At 37.4% G+C, this 24,304-nt stretch overlaps 1 protein-coding gene across 1 annotated transcript in view; it reads right to left on the bottom strand.

Annotated features, from left to right (window-relative positions):
* Positions 1-24,304, bottom strand: part of KIF16B (kinesin family member 16B) — a 132,765-nt gene that overhangs the window by 13,586 nt on the left and 94,875 nt on the right. The window contains exon 25 of the mRNA XM_030448245.1: positions 2,254-2,337. Coding sequence (XP_030304105.1) covers positions 2,254-2,337 — 84 coding nt within the window. The remainder of the gene's footprint in view (positions 1-2,253; positions 2,338-24,304) is intronic.

Below are 24,304 nucleotides of genomic sequence, written 5' to 3'. Positions count from 1 at the left end.
CCAACGTGAAGTCACAGCCTAATCAATATAAACACCTAATGTAAAAACTGGAAGAACAATTTTCTTTTTCATCTACCACTAGTCCTATTGACCTTACAATACAGAATACTTGTTCAGAACACTTAGACTGATATTTGCTAGTCTGTCATCTATTTTTAGTCAATAAAGCCAGCTCAGATATTGGATAAAAACATACATTTTTGTTGGCCTGGAAGCTGTGCTTTGCTGTATTAGCTCATTAGCTCTTGACTATCCATTTGGAACAATCAAACAAGCTATTATACTACAGCTATAACAACACATCATCTGTGAGGCTTGCAAGAGATTGCAAGAGGTTTTCAGCAAAACAAGGGACAGGATCAGGTATGAAAACCAGCAAAAAACAAGCCATGCTTCTGCTTGCTACCAAGGTCTAATGTCCTTACCTTTTACCCGATTCAATTCCCAAGTGCAAAATGCACCGTGGTCACAAGGCCAAGAAACCACATCCCTTACAGAGACAATCCAGCCATCTACTACTTCCCTGTTATCCTACTGAAGTGTATGCAAGGTTCATACTAGATTGAAAGCCACAAGGCAGTAATAGCCAGTATTCTAAATATAACTGGTGCCAATGCCATCTTCCACTATCAGACTTTCTCTGCCTGCTAAATACTTGGCCAGTATAACTTTAGATGTGCTTTGAGCGTTCAAAATATTATTTGATTTTGGAAACCATCACAACTTAGGTGGTTTCTTCCACGCTTCACCAAGGAGGCTGCAGCTGTGTTGGCTGAAACTCTCCAGCAAAGAATGAGCAAAATGCTGCAAAATATACAGTGAGAAGAAAATACCAGGATTAGAGATCCATACATAAGAGGGTTTTGACCAGTTTGTTGCATCATATTCCTCATGGCAAGGATCATAACACTTGCTTGGCTGCTCATCGGCACATGGCAAAACATACTCATGTGAACAGTGGTCACATATTATTTTCAAAACTCATAGGCAAGAGTTTTTATTACTTAATTTAGTTCAAATAGATACAATTTAATTTAATTTTAGGACAAAGCAGACTGTTCAAAAAGCTATAAGTACTATATGACCATGATCAAAGTGTCACTGTATGCAGCAGCTGTAACATTTAGAAACATTTCAATAAAATCTGTTAGTTAATCAATGAAAGGTCCTAAAGACTAAGTGATAAAATTTCTTACTGTTAAAAAAAATATGGAAATTGCGTACTACACTGGCATGTGGTGATGCCTTTATGCCCTCTATGGAGTACATGAAAAAAGAAAAGAAAAAAGAGAAAAAAAGTTCATATTTTGTGCAACATGTAAGACAGCCTCACATCAAAAGTCAGCAAGAGGATGTTTTGTTGATAGATCAAAGAAAAGGAAGTACACAAAAAACAATGCCAAACACAGTAAAAAATATTCCATTTAGAAGCAATGTACTCTTGCATTAATTTCTCTAAAGCTTAATGCTACTTTAGCTCTGCGAAGAATATGATTCTTAATGACTTGCATGATCAGGTAATCGCTATGTGGTTACAATATAGTTGTGAGGTGTATGGTTGAGTCTTTGTTGATGCCTCTTCTTTCCCAAAAGCCCACCTCCTGCCTCTGGACTGCAATAATACATGCATTAACAGAGAAATACAAAAATCTGATGTGTGAGAGAAGTCAAAATTTTGTCATGCACATGGCATTTAAGAACAAGCAAAAAACCCAAAACCTTTGTAAACTCAGTAACCTTGTCCACAATAAAATTATTTTTTAAAACTAACAGAAAGAAAAAAACACATTTAGAAAGCTGTGATACAAAATAAGACTACAAGATGCCTAAATATTGCCTTCCTTCTGTCATGAGATATTTGGATATAGTAACTATGACAAAATGGCAAATCTTCAGCTAACAAATTGCATTTGAAGTAGTATTCTTTTTTTAAAATCTTATCTTGTGCAGAGACCATCTGTCTACAGTGAACACTTAACTCACGCACAACCTTTCCCCTTAAATAAATGTACCTCCTATGAATATCCCGAGAGATGCTTTTTTTTCTAGACCAGGATTAATTTTTTTTTAAAGGCATGTTTCATTACTTTGCAATCTGCTGCTGCCATCTCCTGTGTTAAACGAGGCAGCAAGTTACTTCATACTTACAAGCAGGCTATTTAACTTTGGCCATATGGGAACTGTTTCTGTTGGTCAAGCAGAGAGTACTCCACCTAAATACACTGCAGAAGCCTGCTAAGGAGTTGGCATTACCTCTAAGTGACTCCGTCGTTCTGCAATCACTCGTTCATCCTTGTTTCCAAAAAGCTTCTTGGGAGGGAATTCTAAAGTGGCAAGCTGAAAGACATTAAAGGATGAATCAGCATCAGAAATGACAAGCCCAAATAAAAAAACTCTCTTTAAAACATGAATCAACAGGGAAGAAGAAGCTGCCCAATATTCATGAGCTATGCTACACACTAATAGCAAGTATCACATTATTAATTTCTACTAATGTTATTACTACCTGATCTGTAGGTACTGCTAAGATAACAATGCATTTTGTCATAAGTGAGTGACAGAAAGCAAATTTAGGAATTAGGCTTTGCCTATTTAAAAAATTACAAATTTGCAAACTGAATCTGATGTGGTAACACCTACTAAGAAGTAAGAAAGATCTCTTCCAAAATTTGGTGTATTTTAAAAGACTGCGTTCAGTCTCTTAAAAGCTGTGGTCTCCAACTGTACTGAGGTGTAATTTGTCTTTTTTTATGTTGTATCATAATCATGAGATAAATGGTGATAACTATCTCTGAAGTTACTCTGTGGAAGATGGCATTGCTGGACCTGAGTCAACAACTATGCAGAACCTGAGGGACCTTTCATTGGGCCTTCAACTGTGAGACCTTCCTTCACAGTGGGGACATGAGAGCAGGTATCCTCACTGTGACAGCTAAGAAGATGCAAGGTGGGACTTCTCGAGCTCAATCAATTGTAGCTCAATCACATTCAAGCATGTATCCATGCTGGAAGCTGATAGCTTTAATTTCTGCAGAGAATCCACACAAACAGACAAAATCCCATTTATCTCACTGAAAATGAAAACAAGGCAGGAACACAACTCCAAAGACAACTACTCAAATCTGTCCTTTTAGGAGTTCTTTCAGAGAGGTGTTCAAAGATATCTTCCTTTTTTCTTTTTCGTCCTTTAGGAACTGTGCCAAGCTAGACTGGCAAAGGAGAGAGTGAGAGAACCATCCTTTTTTGTACACCAGCAAATAAAATGCTTGAACAAATTCCAGACAGCTATATCAGGAAAACACACAAAAGACTCAAGAATTGGTAATAAGAGCCAATGAACTTGGTCTGCTAAGCCACTGCTGCTAGGAAGATGCACAAGAAAGTGAGTCCTCTCTTCATAGTTTGTGTTTGCACTTGAAGGAACATCAAAAGCAATTTCTTTCTAGCTCTCACTGTAGGAGAGAGACATGCAACCTCCCATTGGCATTGCTGGAGTTCTGCAAGCGAAAGCCCTGCATAAGAATGCCTCCTGCATGAATTCCCCTGGCTATTTGACGATATTGAACTAATAAAAGAGATGTATCATTGTTGAGTTTATCAGCACATACAGGACTGTAGAGAATTTATGACTGGTTACAAGGAGCAGCAATATGCTGAATTAAATGAGGAGCTTCATTACTAACATTGAATGTAGGCATATTTAAAATACAGAGGAATTCTGCAATACAAATAATTTATTCCCATTCTCTGGTTCAACTCCAGCTTGGGTAATTTTAAAGAAATGCCTAGACATCTTCAAATGAGCAAGGTAAAGTGATGCAGGGCACCAGAGGAAACAGAAGATGCTGGCTCTCTGTCACTGTCACCACCATGCTCCAACCATATTCTTCAAATTTCTCCAACCACATTCTTTCTTGAGCATGGCTTCTTTTTCATATTGGAAGGACATGAGGTACACAGCCAAACATTATCTTATAATTGTGTCCTTGGGACTTATTTTCACAGCTCCTTAACCTATACTGGATTATAAGTGCTCATACTTTCAAGGACTTCAGAACCCCATCCTTGCAGAAATCATATGTTATTGAACAGTACTGCATGACGTAACTTCCAGTAAAATGTAAGGCAAAACAACTACCACTACAATCCCCTCCTGACCATGGGACACTGCTTTTGTATATACCTACTAGTAAATACTTTCATTACATAATTTAAAAATAATATCTGTTAAAACCAATTTGCACTGATAATAAAAGGTACAGCTACAACATCCTCAGACATACTGTGTAGAGTTGAAGCAAGGTATCAGAGCTAAAATCAAGAATACATTCTTTACCTAAGCAAAGTTTGATTTTAACAGGCATTTTAGAACAAGTTGTATAAAACTTTGGGATGTTCAAGTTGTTTTCCTAATCTGTTAGCTTTCCAGATGCATCTTAGAAGAAAGACAACTGCATTTTGTAAAGCCAGAAAGTTTAAATAAACTCATTCAAATCAAAGTGGCTACTCACAGAGTTTAAACATTCCTTAAGTCCCTAATTGCTACGATGTACAAAAATCTGAAACCAAGCCAACAAATGTCTATTACTACAGCCATGAATTTAAAACACAACAAAAAGGCCTGAGCCAGGAGGTTTGGCTCTGAAACATTGAAACTCACAACATATACCTAAATGAAAATCATTATTTCATTACTGGTCAAGACCCTTGATCTGAATACTTTTTACTTAAAAGAGCTATATATAATGAAAACTTCCATCAAGATCAGAATGTCAATGTGCTGAATTATACGTAGTACATACTCACACACATATACATATATGTATATATATGTTACTTATGTTTGTAGTAAACATATGTGTGTACAGAATATACCTACACATACCTATACCTAATTTGGAAGGATTTTGCATCCCGCAGAGTGTATTTCATGAAGGACTGATCTCCTACTGCAGCCACTATCTTCTGGCTCCTCTGGCTCCTCTTTTAGGCAAACGACAGATATCCACCTCACAATGGGGACCTTCTGTGTCACAGAATAGATGACCACCTCAAAAACCTCCAATGTACATATCATCATTATTCCAGCAACCCTTGGAAGCCCTGAATTATTCTAATACATTCTACTTCATTCCATGCCAAGAGCCTAATCCCCACCAAAATGAAAGAGACAGTCAAAACTCTCCATGCTTGAGTTTCAGGCTGTCCAAATGCTCTTGTAGATGTCATAGCACCAGTTACCACACAGTTCACAGTCAGAAAATTATCTTTGCAACATGACAACTAGAACTATTCATGCAGCAATGTGAATTACATAGTCCTCTATGTGACTGTGTAATTTCACTGTAATAGAAAGATGGTGCATTGCAGTGTATTTATATAAAAATACAGTATTAATATATTTACTAGAGATGCTGAGCTTATCTATGTACACCACTGATCTCTGTCAACCTGACTCACAAAGTTACTCCTTTAGTGTGGAGAAGACTATGTTGGTGCTAGAGTTCCACAAATATGCAGAGTGATGACAAAATGCTCTCATTATCATTTTGGCTTATAAAAATAAAAGAAAAGCAGCCCGGTAATATGATTATATTGAAGTGGTGAAATATATTGCCCTAATTTTCTAAAAAGATCTTCTGTCCTGATGTATAATTTGACATACAGATTCTGAATGTCATTGTGTACAATTCACAAACATGACTTGAAAATTTTGATGTCCATTTAATATATCTTACTCATTTAAGACAAACTGTAGTAGCAAGTATTTCCATAAATTCATCAGATTTTGTTATTAGGAGTGCTACAATGCCTTTAAGAAACTGCACAGTAACTTCAGATTACCACTCCTACAGGTTAGTGCACGCAGCACAGTATGTGACCGAGACACATCTGTTCTGTCACTTCAATACATAAGAGATCTGCAGGTGTAGATTTTGTATTGAGATGTTTGCCTTGGCTCAAACACTGTAAGAGTATTTCACACTATGCAGATTCAGAAGTATAAATTATTCTTTCAGAATTAAATGGTCATGCACCCTCTGGCCCAAATTAATTCTTTACCTTGACGACGAGATGAATGCTTTGCAGCGATACAAGGCATAAGAAGGGGACTCTACAGGTTGCAAAGTATATTATTCTACCCTCCTGGAATTTCTGAAGCACACCCCCCTGCCCTCCCTGTTCCCCTTGATGTGGTGGCAGTGAAAGCATTTGATGCTTTTTTGGCAGGGGTGCTTTGTCATTTTTTAGGACTGCTGCTGAGGTGATGTGTTTTCTGTCAGGGGAAACTAAGAGGCAGACTCCCCAACCTGACAGAAAAAGAGAACTTGAATGATTTCCTGAGTAGCTTCTGTATGTAACGTGAAAGATTTCTGATTTTTATTTTGGCTGCAGAAGCATTTCTCTGTTATATTTACTTAGAGCATTGTCGCAATAAGAATTCCATTATAGATGCGTGCACACACATGCATACACATACCATGGGCAAGGCCCAGTCTACCCTTAGACTGAAAATGCAAAGATAGGTAACGTTTTAAAATAGTACAAAGACGCCTCAAGACCACATATCAGCATTTCTAAGGCTTTTGGACATTAAAGTTTTTACAGTTAATGATGTTTATCCTACTTAGCAATCGTTGCTAGGCAGTAGCAGTCTTTAGGGAGGGGCAAACAGTCATTTGCAATTTACTCCCCAATTTCTTTATAAGTAAAGGCTGTGCTTCATTTCTGGGTCTTGCATTACTTGAGGGCATGTTATTTGTCTGTGTCTCAGCAACCTTACCGGTAAGAAAGTACCTGATATAGTACGTGTGAGATTAGCATGATCAAGTTTAGACAGTACTAAGTCCAGTCCTCAAGGGAAAGGTGCTTCATACCTAATAATTTTACTCTAGTAGACTTTAAACAGCTTAATGGATTCTTATATGTCTCTTGCATTTCAGCCAGGAGACTGATTTTAAAAGGGTCACTGGCAGATGTTCAATTCAGGTAAGAGTAGACGGCAGAATTGTGACTTTTTTAGTCACCTATTTTATCTTCTACAGAACCCCAAGGCCATAAGATTCACCTGCTTCTAGACCTAGCACATACCTAACAACGTCTATATGGAAGCACACTCTTTTGAAGTGAAACCCTACATCTTCGTGGCCTTCAATTACTGAGCCCCAGGAAGACATGCGAATTTGGATAGTGTCCTTTTGGAAGCCAAGAGAGTACAAATGAAGGCTCCAATACCACAACAGGCTCTGCCTGGGAGAGGGTGCACTCTCATTTCAGAATCTTTAGAAAACAAAGCTGTCAGCATTTGAAGAGTGTCCCTTAATTTCTATTTTATGCAGTTGGAGACTCTTCACTGACATTAAAGTTTGCTAGGGACCTGATGGATTTACTTCAGTTCAGGAGCTTTATGGTACAGTGGAACATAACATGTTAATAAAAAGCCTTGTACTGTACTTTGCAAATGATATTTCAATATATATTGTGGACCAAAGTAAAATACCACATGATACAGTGATGTAGGCTTGTCACTTCTGAAGCATGAAATTGTTCAAAGTGTTATGATCCCTAAACATTCGGAAAGTGCCATTTTTGCCATAATGCAGAAATCTACAGGACTGAAAGATGTCATTATTTCTGATGGGTAAAATCTATGTTTTAGTGTCTACAATATGGTAAAAGATTTTTTTTTAAAAAAACAGGGTAGACATTGAGGGAGGCTGAGTCATCTTTAATCTTTCATCCCAAAATCTCTTTGTACTTCAATGTTTTGATATATTTAAATGGGGGAGAAAAAAAGAAAATTAAGGAAATGCTAACTATTAAATTAAAAAGTCAGTCTTCTTTAACTCATATTACTTTCACAACTCTGAATTTTCTCATTTTTCAAAAGACTTGTCTGACTTTTGATCCTTTGTACCAGAATTCTCTGTCACAGATGAGAAAAATCAAAGAGAAGTATGTGGCACAGTTTTGAAGCCGGTGTGGCTGCACCTGACTTGATTTTGTAGTGAGCAATGAAAGAAAAAAACTGTCCTACTTTCAGTTTTTGAAATTTTAACAAAATAACTTAAGCCTCAACTTCTCAAGATGTATTGAGACTTCCAGACTAAAGAACTTGGACAAAAGCTGTATTCTTAACTGTGAGCTTGCCCTAAATACTTAGGAATTTGACAACAGTGTAAAGAAATCTAAACAGTGTAAATCTCAACTTCTAAATTTTTCAATATGTTTTGTCTGAAATAAACCACCTATTTTGCAAAATTTTGTAAGAGAGCCTTGGGCGATGGGAAAAAGATAACAAGGAACAGAGTAAAGGCTACTTCACAAATTCTGCCAAAAAATAATCAGAGAGAGAAAAAAAATAAATCACTTGAGCATATTGTAGCCACTAAAAAAGAAACCAACAAAATAACTTAAAAGCAACCTATGTCACACTTTTAGTTTACATAGCCCAAACACTTTAAAGTTCAAAAGATTTTTTTCTCAAATTCAAATTAATAAAACTCTATATTTATTCTCCTTTAAAAAAAAAAATAACCTAGTCCTCCATCGAGATAATCCTACAGTCCTTCCCTGATACTGTATGTGCCGTGATAAATATAGGACAAGAAGATTAAAGGCAACGTTTTCCATTATCAACTAACTGAGGAAAGGAATATCCAAGAGATAATATTGTGGATAATCAATTTGTCACCTACTTTACCTCTTCCGTTTCTAATAGCATCTCTTTCCATCTCTTCCAACATGTTAACTCCACTATCTAGCTTCTCTATTTTATTGCTATATTTTTTCCCCATCCATGTCCTATCTAATTCTTTTTTTCTTACTCCACTGTACATTTGCCATGTCAAAATTCCTGTTCTCACAGCATCCCCCAGCTACTATCTGCCAGAAGGGAAATGGTATTATATATTCTCAGAGGCAGGATATCTAAGTGACTATAGATCAGACAAAGCTAAGGTAGATACATATCAACCTTCTGATGTAGTGAACAGAGAAGACTGAACTGATATTAAACAGCAACAATAGCTATTATTATTGTTGTTGTTATCTCTAGCTTCACCCCTGCTGTCTCCTGGCTCCTCCATCAGAGCTGCAAGCTTTCAGCTTTCTATTGTTGTCTCTCCTCATGGCTGCAGTGCATGCATCTCAAGACATCAGGACAGAGCATCCCTCTCCTTCCTTGGGAGTTTCCCCTGGAAAATCCTACATAAATCAGTCTGCAAATATCCCCTTTCTAACAAATAAAAGAGATACCATATTGCAGACAGGTACTTTTGGGGTTTTTCCTTGCTGTCTCCTGAATACAATTTATGCTAAAACTTGGCTTTCCATCCCTTTACAGCACAGCTTTTTTCCAAAGAGCTGGGGCAGTTTTGCTACATGTACATGATAATATTCTTTTATTCCTACTCCTTCCATTTTGCTGTCTCTCAAAGGGTTACCTCCCACAGAACTGGTTTAACCTTTGCACTTCTGGCTGGCAGAAGCAATTCCTGGTTTGCACGTTGCTTTTTGTCTGGTCCCTAGAGAAGGCAGTCCAGTGAATCAGGTCTACCTTATCCCCTCCAGAATCCATCTCATTGAGGCCAGAGTGTAATGGAGACCTTGCTAGGGTTTACCCTAGGAAAAAAATTCTGCAGCTTCCCCACTGTCATCAGACTGGCTAAAATTCCTTGCCTTCTTCCTACTTATCTGTCTGGAGCATCACCTGTATATATAGTTAGGCACCTCCTCTACATCATCCTTCCCCTGCAGTTGGGCACTAAGACATGCCAAGGGGCACAAGCACTTATGTCTCCTCCAACAAATATATGCAGTTCTGTTGAGAGCTGCCTCAAAGTCTGGATGCTGTGACTAACACCAATCCCCCCCCCCACCTCATTCATCTTCTCTCAATTGACCAGCCCATAAACACTTCCTAGGATGCACAAGTTCTCACAGCTCTGTTGTCTATAGTTCTGGATAACTCTCTTCAAACTTCTTAGATCCTCCTAGAATACTTGCCAGTTACCTTCCCCAAACAAGCATAACTGTTTTCCAAAGAACATTTCAACTTCATCTATCACTGAAGAGGGATAGGAACACAAAGAAGAAATTGATCACCTGTGAACCTCCCTGGAATCTTCATCTTACAATGTGAAATTACCAAGTAGCATTGAACCAAAGATTCTCTTTTGCATTTCACTGTGTTTTACTGTCTTTGAATTGTGCAAACCTACCATTCAAACAATGCTCTGTAAGTAAAAAGATTTAAGACTTGTCATATCCAAGTTCCTCCTTTAAACAAGCAGAATGATTTAGACTGATTATGCATTTTTGGACCTGTGGTCACATGTGGCAGCCACTGTTTATCACATTATTTTAACTCCATTTAGTCTGCCTCCTGCTATTGAAAAAAATCAAGTTAACTGCAGCCAAAGAAGTTACCCTGCATTACAGAGTTGTTTTTCTTTTCTTTAAAGCAATTGCTAGACTTGTCAGAATAATAACACACAAAAATAGAGTCATAAACTACGGTTAATATAATAGTTGACAAGTAACTTTACTGTTTTGCTCATTTTAAGTAGTACCATAGTGTTTAAATACAGAATAACTCTAAAAATGAGCGATAGGAGGCATCAAAGTTCATGCAAACCTTCCATGGTTCTGTAAAATTATGCAGCTTTGGGACTTTATTCCCTCTTATGAAAATCAGAAACTAATATAGCCATGGTATCTTTCTAAATATAAAACACTACCTGCATAGGTCAGGATTATCAGGTAAGGAAAGAGAGACAAAAATTGGGCCAGTGGTGAAGATACCATAGTAAGTTCTCTACACAGGCTGTAGAAAGGCAGAATAACATGGGGCACAAACAGCATACAGTAACCCAAAGGACACAAACAGCATACAGCAACCCAAAGGATATAATTATCTCACATGTAAACCAGTCAAAAATAAATTTAAAAAAAGATGCATAGATATACTTGGAAAATAAGCATGAAAAAACTAATAGTTCATGCCCTTGTAACTTTCACTTTGCTCTCTTGTTTGTCTATCCCTTGCACGAAGACAGAAGTCTCTGGGGGAACAATCCCAGCACTGTATGGGAGACCATGCATGCTGATCAGAGGATTTATGGACAAGCTTAACACATACTCTCTACACTTTTAGCTCATGATTTTGCAAATTAAATATTAATGTTTTTCATGTAGTGTCAGGTCATGGTGCTTAGTTATTTCTTTAAAGAAATGGCAACTACTGCTGGGTTTGCAAGGTCATGCCTTCAAAGCTCAACACAATAATCAGTCTTCACCAATGTGTGGCTCGGGTCCCACTTCTCAAAAAGGACGTAAAAAGGAATTTTCTAGTACTCTCTCAGAGTTCTATTTTCCTTAAAAAAATTATTTGAGATTTGATTAATTATCTTCTCACTGGGATTTCTAGCAAGAATTATTTGCAATATTACAAGGTCGGCCATGCATCAGACACCACCTTCACTATGACTGCATCCAGCCTTGCCCCACTCTGCACCACACTCCTGCAGATGCCATGCTGGCTATCAGGCCACTTCAGCTGAACACCAAGAAATCTCATCACCATTTGAGTTAAGTAACACAGACTGGTTCAAAGAGAAGAATTCACTGTAGCAGTTTTAACAGCTTGTCCCAAAAAGATGGTGCATAAAAGCTCATCTCAGTGACATCTGGCAGCATTTATGAAACATCCTCGTCTCGTGTGGCCAACTGACGCCATAAATTTCAGTCACTCTTGCCTTTGAGAAATGCTAATAATGAAAACTCATCAAAGAGCAGCAATAATTTCTACTGCTGACTAGATGGATGCCTTTCTGACTACTCAAAATTAATGGCAGATCTCAGGGTCTGCAGGAACAGCTGTCACAGAGAAATACACCTGCAAACAAATAAGCAGTATGCCTCTAAGTTTGATTTGTTATAGAGATAAGGCAGCAACTCTCACAACAAACTAGACTGATTACAAGAAGTTGGTTTGCCTTCTGCATCATTTAATACGATAAACCCAGAGAAAATGCATTGCAAGTACACAAATGGGAAGCTTAAAAGGAACTGCGTGGTCCCTCCTCCAGGAGTAAGTGTGATTTACAATCACATAAGCTGTACATAAATTTTCACTAGTCTTACAAATATTATAGAACTAGCTGCTTTTATCAAAGTATTAAAAAACAGCCATAGACCTCATACAAATTGGGATTTCCCCCCATTATCAATGATATCACTAATTAAAGCTTAAAATGACAGATAACTAATGAAATGTAGTAAGACAAGTTTTTCAGGAGTTTGCTTGGCAACGAATTTTGAATTGGCAGAATCAAAAAATCAACTATGGACATCAGAAAGATCATTGTTACTATCTGCTTCACATGCAATACCCTATTTAGTGTTGCTCTTGAGATCCTGAAGGCAGAGTGGTGGATGAGAATAGATATTTGTTTCCAAGTATAAAAAAATTTCTTGATCAAGCACTTGAAGATAAATGCCTAGCAAGCAAGACCCATGTATACACTACATGTTTGTGAAAACCTTAAAGATACACTTGATTAAAATGCTATGATACTGAAGTCAACATCATTATTCATGGTGGAGGAGAAAACGGGGATGTATTTAACTACTGCAAGTATTTGTGTTTGGAATACATGTCAGTAATTTCATAATTACTGTCTGTCGGATGCTTTCTAGAAGGTGGTGTAGCACATAAGCATCTTCAGATACAGTCAGAGGAGAAATTACACTATTCTGTATGCATATATAAAGCCCTGCAATATAGTAGTTTGCAACTACTTTAACAATAGTGGTACTATTCAAAAACTGAGGTGAATTTAAAATTAAAGGTATTCTTATTTATTCCAATTTAAAAGTAAAAATAAAATTGGAGTTGTAATTGAATGTACAGTGAGTACACAGAGTATACGTACACCCATATAACCCCAGTGTCAACATTGCCAACAGCATGGTACAGCACAAATCACTAAATCATCATCAGCAATGCCCACTATTACTTAGAGTTATCTAGGACAGAAAATTATAGATTCAGTTCAGAAGCAACTGGCCAAACAGAACCACAGCTTTGATTCATTTTATCATATTATCATATCCATTTATAGACAGCCATGAATTAATTGAATGTTTTAACACTGGTTCCCAAAGTTTTACACCCATGAAAAGTGTGCATTCTCATCTCCATGGTACTTGCATCAAAGATACCCCTATAAAAAATTCTGTTTGCAGACATGCCATACAGTTGCCCTCTGCATGACTATTTTATGCTTTAGTTCTGAATTATGCCCTACAGTAAACTGGACAGCGTCCTCCACTTTCAGTCTTCTGCTCTTGACATTTTTAATTCGATACCTGCAGCTCAATATTTTTCTTGACAGCCACTGCTTCCTTGTGTTTATTTTCATATTAAACCAATAAAATTGATTTTTGTCATGCAGGGATGTCTAATAAATTTTACTGCTTGGGCTTTCTTGCTTTTGGCTCAGTAGTGGGATAGACAATTCTCTTGCAAGATGGAGCCTTCTGTATGTTCTCTGTTGCAGAGACAGATGGTAAAACACCCCTCCAGATTTTTTTATAAAAATGTATTTACATTGCAGAAGTCAAGAAAATATCCTGAGAGTCTTACAGGAGGATCTCATTGTGAATACAAAATCAAAGCCTTTAAGAAACTAATTTAGAGACTAAACTATCAGCTGGATGGTCTAAAAAATTTATTTTCTTCCATTCCTCTAAAGTCAGCTCATTTTTAATTAAGCAACAGAACATTATTTTCACTACACTGAGTCTGAAAGCTCATTAGCAGGAACACAATAAAATAATATTTATAAAAAATCCTTAGACAAAAACTGTCCCTTGTAAATTGTAACAACACTATCCATAAGGTGGTTTTGGATTTTGTGTTTTTTAAGCACATACACCACTTAACCAATCTAACTGACATTAAAAAGCGGGGTATTTACAACAGAACACTGCAATTATAATTAGTACATCTTGCTATTCTACTACTGATTCGCCTGTCCTGCATGGACCCTGGACCTGACTTTTCATCTCACCTTGCCATCTGATCCCTGACTGCCAACGGGAGCAGTTACTGTCACTGTCCTGGCCCTGCTCAGGTAGTGCGACTGCTGGACTCTGACCTGGCCAAAGTCCTCACTGTGACCTCTGCTGCAGCCACTCTCAGCTCCAAGCCTGTCTTCCCTTGTGGAACAACCCCAACCTTGCTGATCCCTGGCAGGTAAGTAGAATCCTCCAGTGGGAAGTTCAGGGCAGGAGATAGGAGACTCACTTTGGGTGCTTTGAAATGCCACATGAAGGCACTGATCTCTCAGTAGTGAATGGAAATGGGGCCTATGGTGAGAAGGAACCAGGCTTCAGTTTCCACTTTACACCCCAACACCGGTTATCAAATACAGAGGCAGAAAACTATTTTTCAGGAGCTTCTCTTTCTTGCAGATTACACCAATCCTCCATTGATTAACACTCATCTGCATCTCAGTCCTGTTCAGATAAGGTCACTCTTGCTTAATACAATAATGCTGTATTTAGTGGTGGACTTTGCAGTGTGCAACAGTTGGAATTAATGATCTTAAAGGTGTTTTCCAACCAAAATGATACTATGAATGCCACAATAAACAGCTAAATATTCTTACTGTACAGCAAAATCTGACACTTGCATTTCCCTGTTCATTCTCCCAGTGGTTCTAAATGAAGAGAGAACAACCCTGTAATCCTCTGCCCAAAAGCTGCCACATGAAGCTGAAGAGAATCTTGGTATAATCCTCCAGATTAGGCAGCGAATGAAGTTTATCATTGCAGTTTCTGATCTGCAGTACTGTCAGTATTACTACCTTTGTATGTAAGGAAAAAATGCAACAGACAGAAGGACTGGAACCAGACAGTTTTTGCTACTATTTGCACTACTTGTTCAAAATCAACCTGAATATTTTCACATAAGCTAATACAGCTGGGTCATCATATTCTAAATCAATCAAACCAAAGGGTTTTACTTGAAAGGTCTACTTAATCTAGCAGCATATGCCTGACCAAGACAGGGAAACCCTTAGAAGATAGCAACACTGTCAATAACAGCCAACAAATAATGGAGCACAAGTCTTACAGTCCTCCAAAGCAAGGCAATCATTAAAAAAAAAAAAGAAAAAAACCCCAGCACAACTCAAATCCAATGCTCTCCTCTGCCTGTCACTAAGCAGGAAGAAAACAGAGATGCAGGGTGGTTCCCCAAGCCTAGAGACAATCAGGACCAGCTAAGAAATAGCTGAACATCAGTGAGTACCTAAGCCTCTAGTAACATTGTCCAGGAATTTTTCTCAGAGGCATTCTGTTCTCTCAGATAGCTGTTATCCACCTGATACCATTTTACTGATAAAACAACATGAATATTTTGATATGATGAAAATCCACTAGATAGTTCAGCAGAGCCTTGAATATCCATTTACCAACTAATCAAAGCCATTATTCTGTCAAATAGCTCATGAATTATGAGATGAAGGATGAACACCACGCCAAACGCTGCTTTTTCAACTTCTGCATTACTAATATGTAAGACACTTGCACAGCCAGTGAAACCTGGCATTTGACGTCTGCCTGCCAGATAATCTGGTTTTATTCTGAATTTAGAGTAGACTCAAAGTTAATGGTATTTTCCCAGAGAAGCATTTGGAAGTTCAGAGCATAACCTGCTAAGGACAGATCAAAAAACCCAGGTCTCATCATGGACCAAAACACAGAAGGGAGGAAGTAGAAGCAGGAAAGAGAGAAACTGTATTTCTGCTGAACAGCCCATAACAAGCAAAAGAAACTTTGCTGCAAAAATTCAGCCTAAAAGAGAAACATAATCAGAAAGTAATCCCAAAGCCAGGCTTTTGCAAGGCTGTTACACATTCAGATTCAGTTTTATGACTGGAAATTCACACACTGAATTCATTTTCCCACTCAAAACAGATTGGGAATGGAGCATTATGCCTGAAGTAAACATGCCAGGGTGGTTGCTGTGTCTCAGATACTCCAGTCCTCATTAGCAACTATGAATTCTGAGGGACCACATGGACTAAACACACATCCCCATGTAATCGAACTTGCACTGAACTCGCACATGAACTAACCACGATATGGTTAGCAGCAATGTTTTTCACACTTTACTTTTGGAAACAAATTCTCCTGTTCTGATGTACTGAGCAAAGTCCTAAAATTTCTTTGAAAAACATGAGCAGCCAAAAGTACCGCAACTGCAAACTTTCAGAATGCTCTGAATGTAATAGAACCGGGAAGGGGAGCTGGAAACATGGATGTGACAAAACATGCCTCCTGTATGTGTGCTTCCTGGCTGCTATGGGAGACAAGATATGAGTGTTAGAACTATCTACATCATAATTTCTGTAATTTTTACTGAATAAAGTGAAGGCCATAATCATATGTTTGTGTAACAGTACTACTGCAAGGTTTACACACAGGTATGGATTCTGAAAATTACTACTTTATTTTTCTTTCAGTATTTATGGAAAGATACATTACCAAGATTAAAAGAGTTCCAGGCTAGAAAGTAAAAATTAAGGTCTGCCTTTACTTTCTGATTTGTATTTCAAAATCTATTTTCTAAATGCTTTTATATTACACTTATATTTCTGCCAAAAGTATTATTTCAACACACATCACAGAGTGTGCTATTTACAAGCATATCAATGTTGCAAGCAATTTTAATTTTAATCTGTGGCAAAATATACCATTTCCACCAAAGAAAAAAGCTTTTAGACTCTTTACGCATTCTTATTTTTTATCCTAATGTTATCATATTAAATTTGTTACTCCAATTATGTTTTTCCATTGTATTACAGTACATAATACAGTACAAAATACATAATTACAGTACAAGAATTACAGTATTCTTGATTATTAAATAAATAAATATTTGCTATTTAATACCCAGAAACATCCTTCTAGTCCAGATGGAACACATCAATAAGCTTATTTCTTCACTAGATCAAATCTCCAGATACAAAAAAATAATATTCTTAAAATATTTTCATAGACTGTCCACACTAAGGGGCATGGAGTTGCTAGAGGCTAAATGAACCTGAATTAAGAACGCATATACAAACCCAAACTTTCTAAAATAATGAGGTTGTATTTTTAGCAAGATTTGTACCATTATGTTTATTACTATATGCTACACCTTGCTCTCTCTAGTACATGTATGTCACAATTTCTATTTCTTTTTACTCACAAGAGTTTCTAAACATCATAGAATTTGTGAATGGATTAGGACTTTGGTCGCCAGAGGATCAAGTTTTTGATATAAGCACTGAAGGTTTCAGAATAAACAAATTCTAAATATTGTCTTAGAAGTTCTACGTTATTTACAGCTTTACACTACTTACTTACTACTTGCCTAACTGGTGCTCTTGTCTCAATTTTTCCTCTTTGTTATCTTTCTTAGAAGTGAGAATTCTCCATCTCTGATAGGACTTTAAAAAATAATTTAATAGTTATTTAAATACACAGATATTGCCTCATTACCCTTGAGTTTAACAGGGTGGGAAAACAAAATACCCAGATCCCCATTAACCATGACTTGAAGACTAGTCAAAACCTGAATTTCTGTTACTGATCCTGGACAGTGCCCTTGCAAAGAATTTCTTCCAGAATCCAAGGATGCTATCCTACAACTAATGTCTTCACCTCAAACTCATCCCTTCACCATTATCTGTTCCAGCATTTTGTGTTGAAGACTTCTTCCTCATATTACTTATCAAAACCACCATATATATGGACCACTTAAATGGAAAATTGGAGATCCTTTGCTGGCAGACACCCAAAAGAAGAGTAAGGAGGCAAAAAGAAGGACAGTGAGATCAGTCAGTAGTGGTTAAATGAACAGTTCATGTCTCTTCATTCATCATTACAGAGCTAAAGCCTAACAGTAAGTGGTACTACGAAGAGTCTAAAAAGAACTTGACAAGATAACAAAATTTCTGTCTGTAACATCTTAATAGCAAGCATATAAATAAAGTTGTGTGGTAGTATGGATGGATGAAATGGTAACTGGCTTTATGGAGATATAAAAAAAAATTTGTATCTTTTGCCAAGATACAAAACACTTCCAGTTAAAACCAGACTGACTCCTTTTGAGTTTTTAAAAATCTGAAATATTGAAAAATATTTTTAATATAGGTTTGCAGCAGTTGCTCAGTATTCAATATACTCATTGATATACTATTTCTGAAAGACCTGAGAAATATATTTTGCTCTTTGAGCTTCATGCAATTCTTGCAGGTACACAAAGCAAAGAGCAGCCTGTTAACTCCTCCAGTTGACAAGAGCCTCACATTCACTCAAGCAGAATGATACTCTGTCAAATAAGCAGACTCCTGATAGCAGAGGATATTATTTTCAGAAATAAAAAGAAGGAATATTTAAGTCTCATTACCACTGCTGATGGGAGCCTTTCCCCCAGAAAACTAGAATTAAAAAAAAACAGGCTGTGGAATTTTTAAATGGTTATAAAATACCATCTTTACTGTCCAGTACTTAATGTGCCTAAAAAATCCTGTAATCCAAGCAACAGTTGCTAACCCTAACCTCCAAAATTAATGAAATCAATGTGTTACTGCAACGTATCATGCACAATTGCTTCCCAGTGGGAACATCATATTGAGATAGAGACAGATCATCTGTAATTTTGGTTTAAATTTTTGTAGACATTTCTTGCTTTTTCAGATATGGATATTATGCATCCACTCAGATATGGAAGATGACAAAAACCAGACCAGTAGAAGGGGAAGCTGGCTCAATTAAAACCTAAAATTCTTTAACAATTAGAAACAGTCATTTTGCGCTTTAGACGGTAGAAGATATAAATAAATATTTATATACAGAACCCACATATCAAACACAAATACCCAAATTATTACATTCTGTTAAACAAACTCCAAGTCTTTGTGATTTAGCACTCCTGCAGTAAACTTGCCTACACAAGTCTGTATCTCCTTGAATGAATCTATAAATTCAAGCATAACTTTCAGCTCATTGTCAGCAGCTCACTATGGATGTACTAGTATTTTAAGTCGAGAACCATTATTGGTAATAAGAAAGTCTCAATAATAGGTGCTTCCCTTAGCACCACAGAGACTTTTTTGCATTCAGAAAGAAGTTTCAAGGACATTGACAGTCAACTCCCTAAGCAGAACCTACAATGAAAGCCCCCCAAAACCTGGACTAGACACCTTGGCACAATTAAGGACATCTGCATGGATGTGCCACTTCATAAACTTTGACTTCAGGCAGAGAAAGACAAACAGACAACTTGTTCCTCTGCTCTCCTTTGAAAGGGGGAAGAGACAAGAAAGTGATAAGAACTGGAGAGCATTGGCCATCTCAATAGTACATCACTCAAACCTGATAAACTAACAGGAGGATGGGAGAGTGAATTTTCCCTTACAGCAAGACCAGGATCTGGAAGGGAAGGTTTTCTCCAGGAACTAGATCCCTGGTAATATCACAAAATTATAAACTGATATGAAAAGATGAAGAAGGAAGGAAAAGGGGAGGGTCTTTCTCTGACGGTTCTCAGATCTCCATTAAAGAGTGTGTTTGCTGCTGTTTCTGACTAATAAGAAACAAAAAGTATATTCATTACAGAGACTACTGCAACTGAAAGCTAAACATGGTCTTAATTAAAATTCCAAAAATAACAAGAGAGTCATTAACAATCTAGCAAGTGTAAGAAAGCTGGGCAAATGACAATCATGCAGACCTTAAAAAATAAATAAAAAAAAAGGCACTGTTAAAATGCTGGTATTTATCTGCCCCTGGCACAATCTCACCCTGCTGCAGATTCTTCAGCCTTTCAAAATTTGCATGTGACTCATTTCAATTAGATATTCAGTAGTCAGCAGTCACTTAAATACATCAGAGGAAATGTGCAGGTATGTAAAATATATGGCATATTGTAAGACTGGAAGACATTAGATAGTTTCTGCTTCTGAAAAAGACACTTTTATTTTTTTAAACCTTCCCAATAAATCAGTTTGCCAATAATTCCTTTGGGATACAGCAGCAGGCACACAAAATGCAAGATCAGCAAATTATTAAAATACTGATGTAGTAACTCAGAGCTGAGCAACTAATGAGCTGTAAAGTTCACTTCTAAAAGCAGGACACTCATACATTAAACACGTCCACAGTATTTTCGCTGTTCATTATAAATATTAATTTAGAGTTGGAAGGTGAACTAAGCAAAATAAAATTCAATTCTCACGGATTCTGATAAGATTGCTTTTAAGGATCAACTTTCTTTGGGATAATATACAGTAACTGAGGATGCATCTTAGACAAGTTTGGTATTAAATGCATTTTAGTGCTCAATGACAGATGAGCAGAAGCAGACAGATGATTTTCAATTTACCAAACAAATTGCCCACTTACGTTGCAAAACACATTCAAAAGTACCATAAAATAGAGCTACTTTAAATAAAGGTAAAAATGCAGGAAGCCATTGGTCATTCACATACACAACAATGAGGACTGGGTTAAGTATCAGTTAATGAGTCTGGACATTCATAAATCCATGGGTCCTGATGTGATGCACCCACAGGTGCTGAGGGAACTGGTGGATATCATTGCTAGGCTGCTCTCCATCATCTTTGTTAAGTTGTTGGGGACAGGAGAGGTGCCTGAGGACTGGAGGAAAGCAAATGTCACTCCAGTCTCCAAGAAAGGCAAGAAAGAGAACCTGAGTAACTACAGACTGGTCAGCCTCACCTCCATCTCTGGTAAGATGATGGAACAACTCATTCTTGGTGCTGTCTTTGGCACTGTCTCCCCACAGCGTCCTTGGAGCTAAACTGAAGAAGTGTGGTCTGGATGATCAGGTAGTGAGGTGGATCGGGAGCTGGCTGAAGGATAGAAGCCACAGAGTTGTAGTCAATGGGGTGGAGTCTAGTTGGAAGTCTGTTTCTAGTGAAGTCTCTCTAGGATCAGTACTGGGACCAGTACTATTCAATATATTTATTGATGACCTCGATGAGGGAATAGAATGTACTATCAGCAAGTTTGCTGATGACAAAAAACTGGGTGGAGTGGCTGATGCCCCGGAAGGCTGTGCTGCCATTCAGAGGGACCCTGACAGACCAGAGTCAGACAGAGAGAAATTTAATGAATTACAAGAAGAGCAAGTGTAAAGTCTTGCATCTGGGAAAGAACAACCCAGGTATCAGCATCGGTTGGGGACTGAGCTGTTGGAGAGCAGCACTGGAGAAAGGGACCTGGGGAAGCTGGTGGATGGAAGGATGACCATGATCCAACAATGTGCCCCTGTGGCCAAGAAGGCCAATGGCATCCTGGGATGCATTAGAAGAGGGGTGATTAGTAGGTGGAGAGAGATTCTCCTCCCCCTCTATTCTGCTCTGATGAGGCCACATCTGGAATATTGTGTCCAGTTCTGGGCCCCTCAGTTCCAGAAGGACAGGGAACTGCTCGAGAGAGTCGAGCACAGAGCAACCAAGATGATGAAGGTAGTGGAACATCTGCTGTGTGAGGAAAGGCTGAGGGAGCTGGGTCTCTGCAGCTTGGAGAAGGGTGACTCACCACCCAAACCAGGACACTCCTCTTCTAGGGACAACAGTTACTAGCTGGAGCATAGGTGGTTCCATATAAATATTATGAAGAATTTTCTCACTGTGAGGGTGACAGAGCACTGGAAGAGGCTGCGGAATCCCCTTCCCTGAAGACATTCGAAACCCACCTGGATGTGTTCCTGTGTGACCTGCTGTAGGTGACCTTGCTTGGCAGGGGTGGTTGGACTAGGTGATCTTTTGAGGTCCCTTCCAACTCCTAACTTCCTATGATTCTATGAATGATAATGACATTCCTTCAAACAAACACCAAGTCTTTACTCCATCAGACAGTATTACGTGGCTTATCCATCATAATGTGTTCTTCCCTCCTGATAGACAAGGACACAGTAGTGTAGTTTGCTGAACACAGTAGTTTGTAGAAATGCTTACAAGGATATGAAGTGAAGTGCAAGTTAGCTAGATTTCTTCTGGCTACAAATTTGCCTTTTCCTTGTGGTGCCCTAAGTCTCAAAGCAAGAGTGGATACAACAGCCTGTACTGTACAAAATACAGTATACAAAATACAGCCTTTATCAATACTGCAAAATTTTCCAAAACAGGTACTTAAGTGACAGAACCTATCTAAAACCAGTGATGACATGATCAAATACACATCTCACATCTTCTGAACTTCAGCATACTAAGTAGGATACAGATACTTGAACCTCATTGATAATTTACTGAAAGTTGTTGTGGAGGCTCAATAAAGGCTAGAAGAAGAGACTAGTAAAACTACCTATTTTTTTCATAAAGTAACATGACTAAACATTTATTTTAAATGCATTAGAAGCCAGAACACATTGCTGAATTCATCCAAAGAGTACAATATTTTAGGGGAAGTTATATCAGCAAAGTTATAAGACTTGTAAGAATATTTGCCCAAACATACAAAAATTGTTTAGAAGGAAACAGATAACGTAATAAAACATATTACAATGAGTTTTCTATATGGAAATTAGAAATTTACTCATGTGCTTAGTTAAACAAATATTCTGTTAATGTACTAGATATGACTCTCAATAAGTCTACCTAAGACATGAACATATGGCAAAACAGAAGTGTCAATAAGAAACAAACTGGCACATTAAACTAGAGAATGTATTGACCTTGCAAGCGTGACCAAAAACAGAAAAAACAACCTACAAAAAAAACCAAACAGGAGAAAAAAAAAAAGGCAGCAAAAGAAACTTGTTTATGTAAGATTCCTATAAAGTGATATAGAGAATGGAAAATATAGATAAAATCAATAGGAAAAATATTAATCATGAACTATGAACTACAATGAGAACAACTTCAATTGGGAAGACTCCAAGATGAAGAAAACTATGAACCTTTGCTCTAGGCTGGGATGTTTTTTCAGTTGTACACTTTTGGATGCTGGACTTTATTTTGACCTGGACTACTACTCCTATGTTCTCAGGGTTATTCAAAACAAACAATCAAACCCCAATAAAACACCCCTCCCTCCAGTAACACCAAAAGGCCTGAATCTATAGTGTAAATTACAAGCATTTGATTCAAGAAGGTGACATTAATATGCTGGAACACATGGGACGTTTTAGTAGTGGCTTCCTCCTGAATCTGATTATTACATACAAGAAAGAAGTTGATTTCCCTCTGACATAACTGAAAAGTCAAATTCAATTGTTCATCACTGTATTGTCAGGGCTATAATAGCAGACTTCGAAAAAGACTACTGAAACAAATTTTCCTAAAAGGGGAAGATGAATCTGCAAAGGGATTCAGGTGCCCCATTTCTATTTCAACTGGATGACCACCTAGCTGTATTTTCAAGACTTACATGCAATTAGGATATCACCACTGAGAGATGATAATTCTCAAAGAAGAACAGCAATTCATTCAAATCAAAAATATGATACTGATGTTCATTTCCTAGTTGTATTTTTAAAAGCATTTGTAGAAAAAGAACATTTCACAATCTTCTATTCAAAACTAATTTCTGTCTTTAAAAAGCTATGACCTAGTTTTATTTTTCTATTTTTTCCTACCTCATGTTTTGGTGGTTTTTTGTTTTGGTTTTGGTTTGGTTTTTTTAGCTTTCTTAAATATTTGGTGCAGTTTCAATTTTTTTGATGTAGTTTCAATGTCCATTTTTTATACTATTTTGGAATGGGAGTGATCTAACATCCTAGAATCTCCTCAAAACAGAGATCTACACATTTTACTGTTTAATATTCAAGGTCATTCCATGCTCAATTAGCTTTTAGCTTACAGAATACATTAATGAAGGTCTAAACAGTGTTTGCACACTACTACATGTCTTCCTTTCTTGAGCAGGCTAATGTTTTTAATATGTTTTTAATGTTTTTTAATATCTTTCCCATGAAATATGATCCACGCTTCTTTACTTGTGCTAACTCTTAAATCAGAACCACTTTCATTGCTTGAAGGATTTATTTCTTCTAAAAGCCAAGGGGACAAATAGAAAGGAAGCAAAATGTTAATAACTAAAAGTTAGATGTGGAAAGCAAGAACTGCATCTTTACAAATGCTCATTCCAATGAACTGAAGCTCTGTCAGGCACAGCTCCTCATGCTGAATGCCCAGAGTCTCCAAGGTGGTCAGAAAAATCAATTTTCCACTTTGCAGAAAGCTGGAAGCCACTATTACAAAAGGGTATCTGT

This window comes from Calypte anna, chromosome 3 (genome assembly GCF_003957555.1).
Source record: "Calypte anna isolate BGI_N300 chromosome 3, bCalAnn1_v1.p, whole genome shotgun sequence".
NCBI classification, from domain to species: Eukaryota; Metazoa; Chordata; class Aves; order Apodiformes; family Trochilidae; genus Calypte; species Calypte anna.
This window is presented reverse-complemented; position numbering and strand designations above follow the sequence as displayed.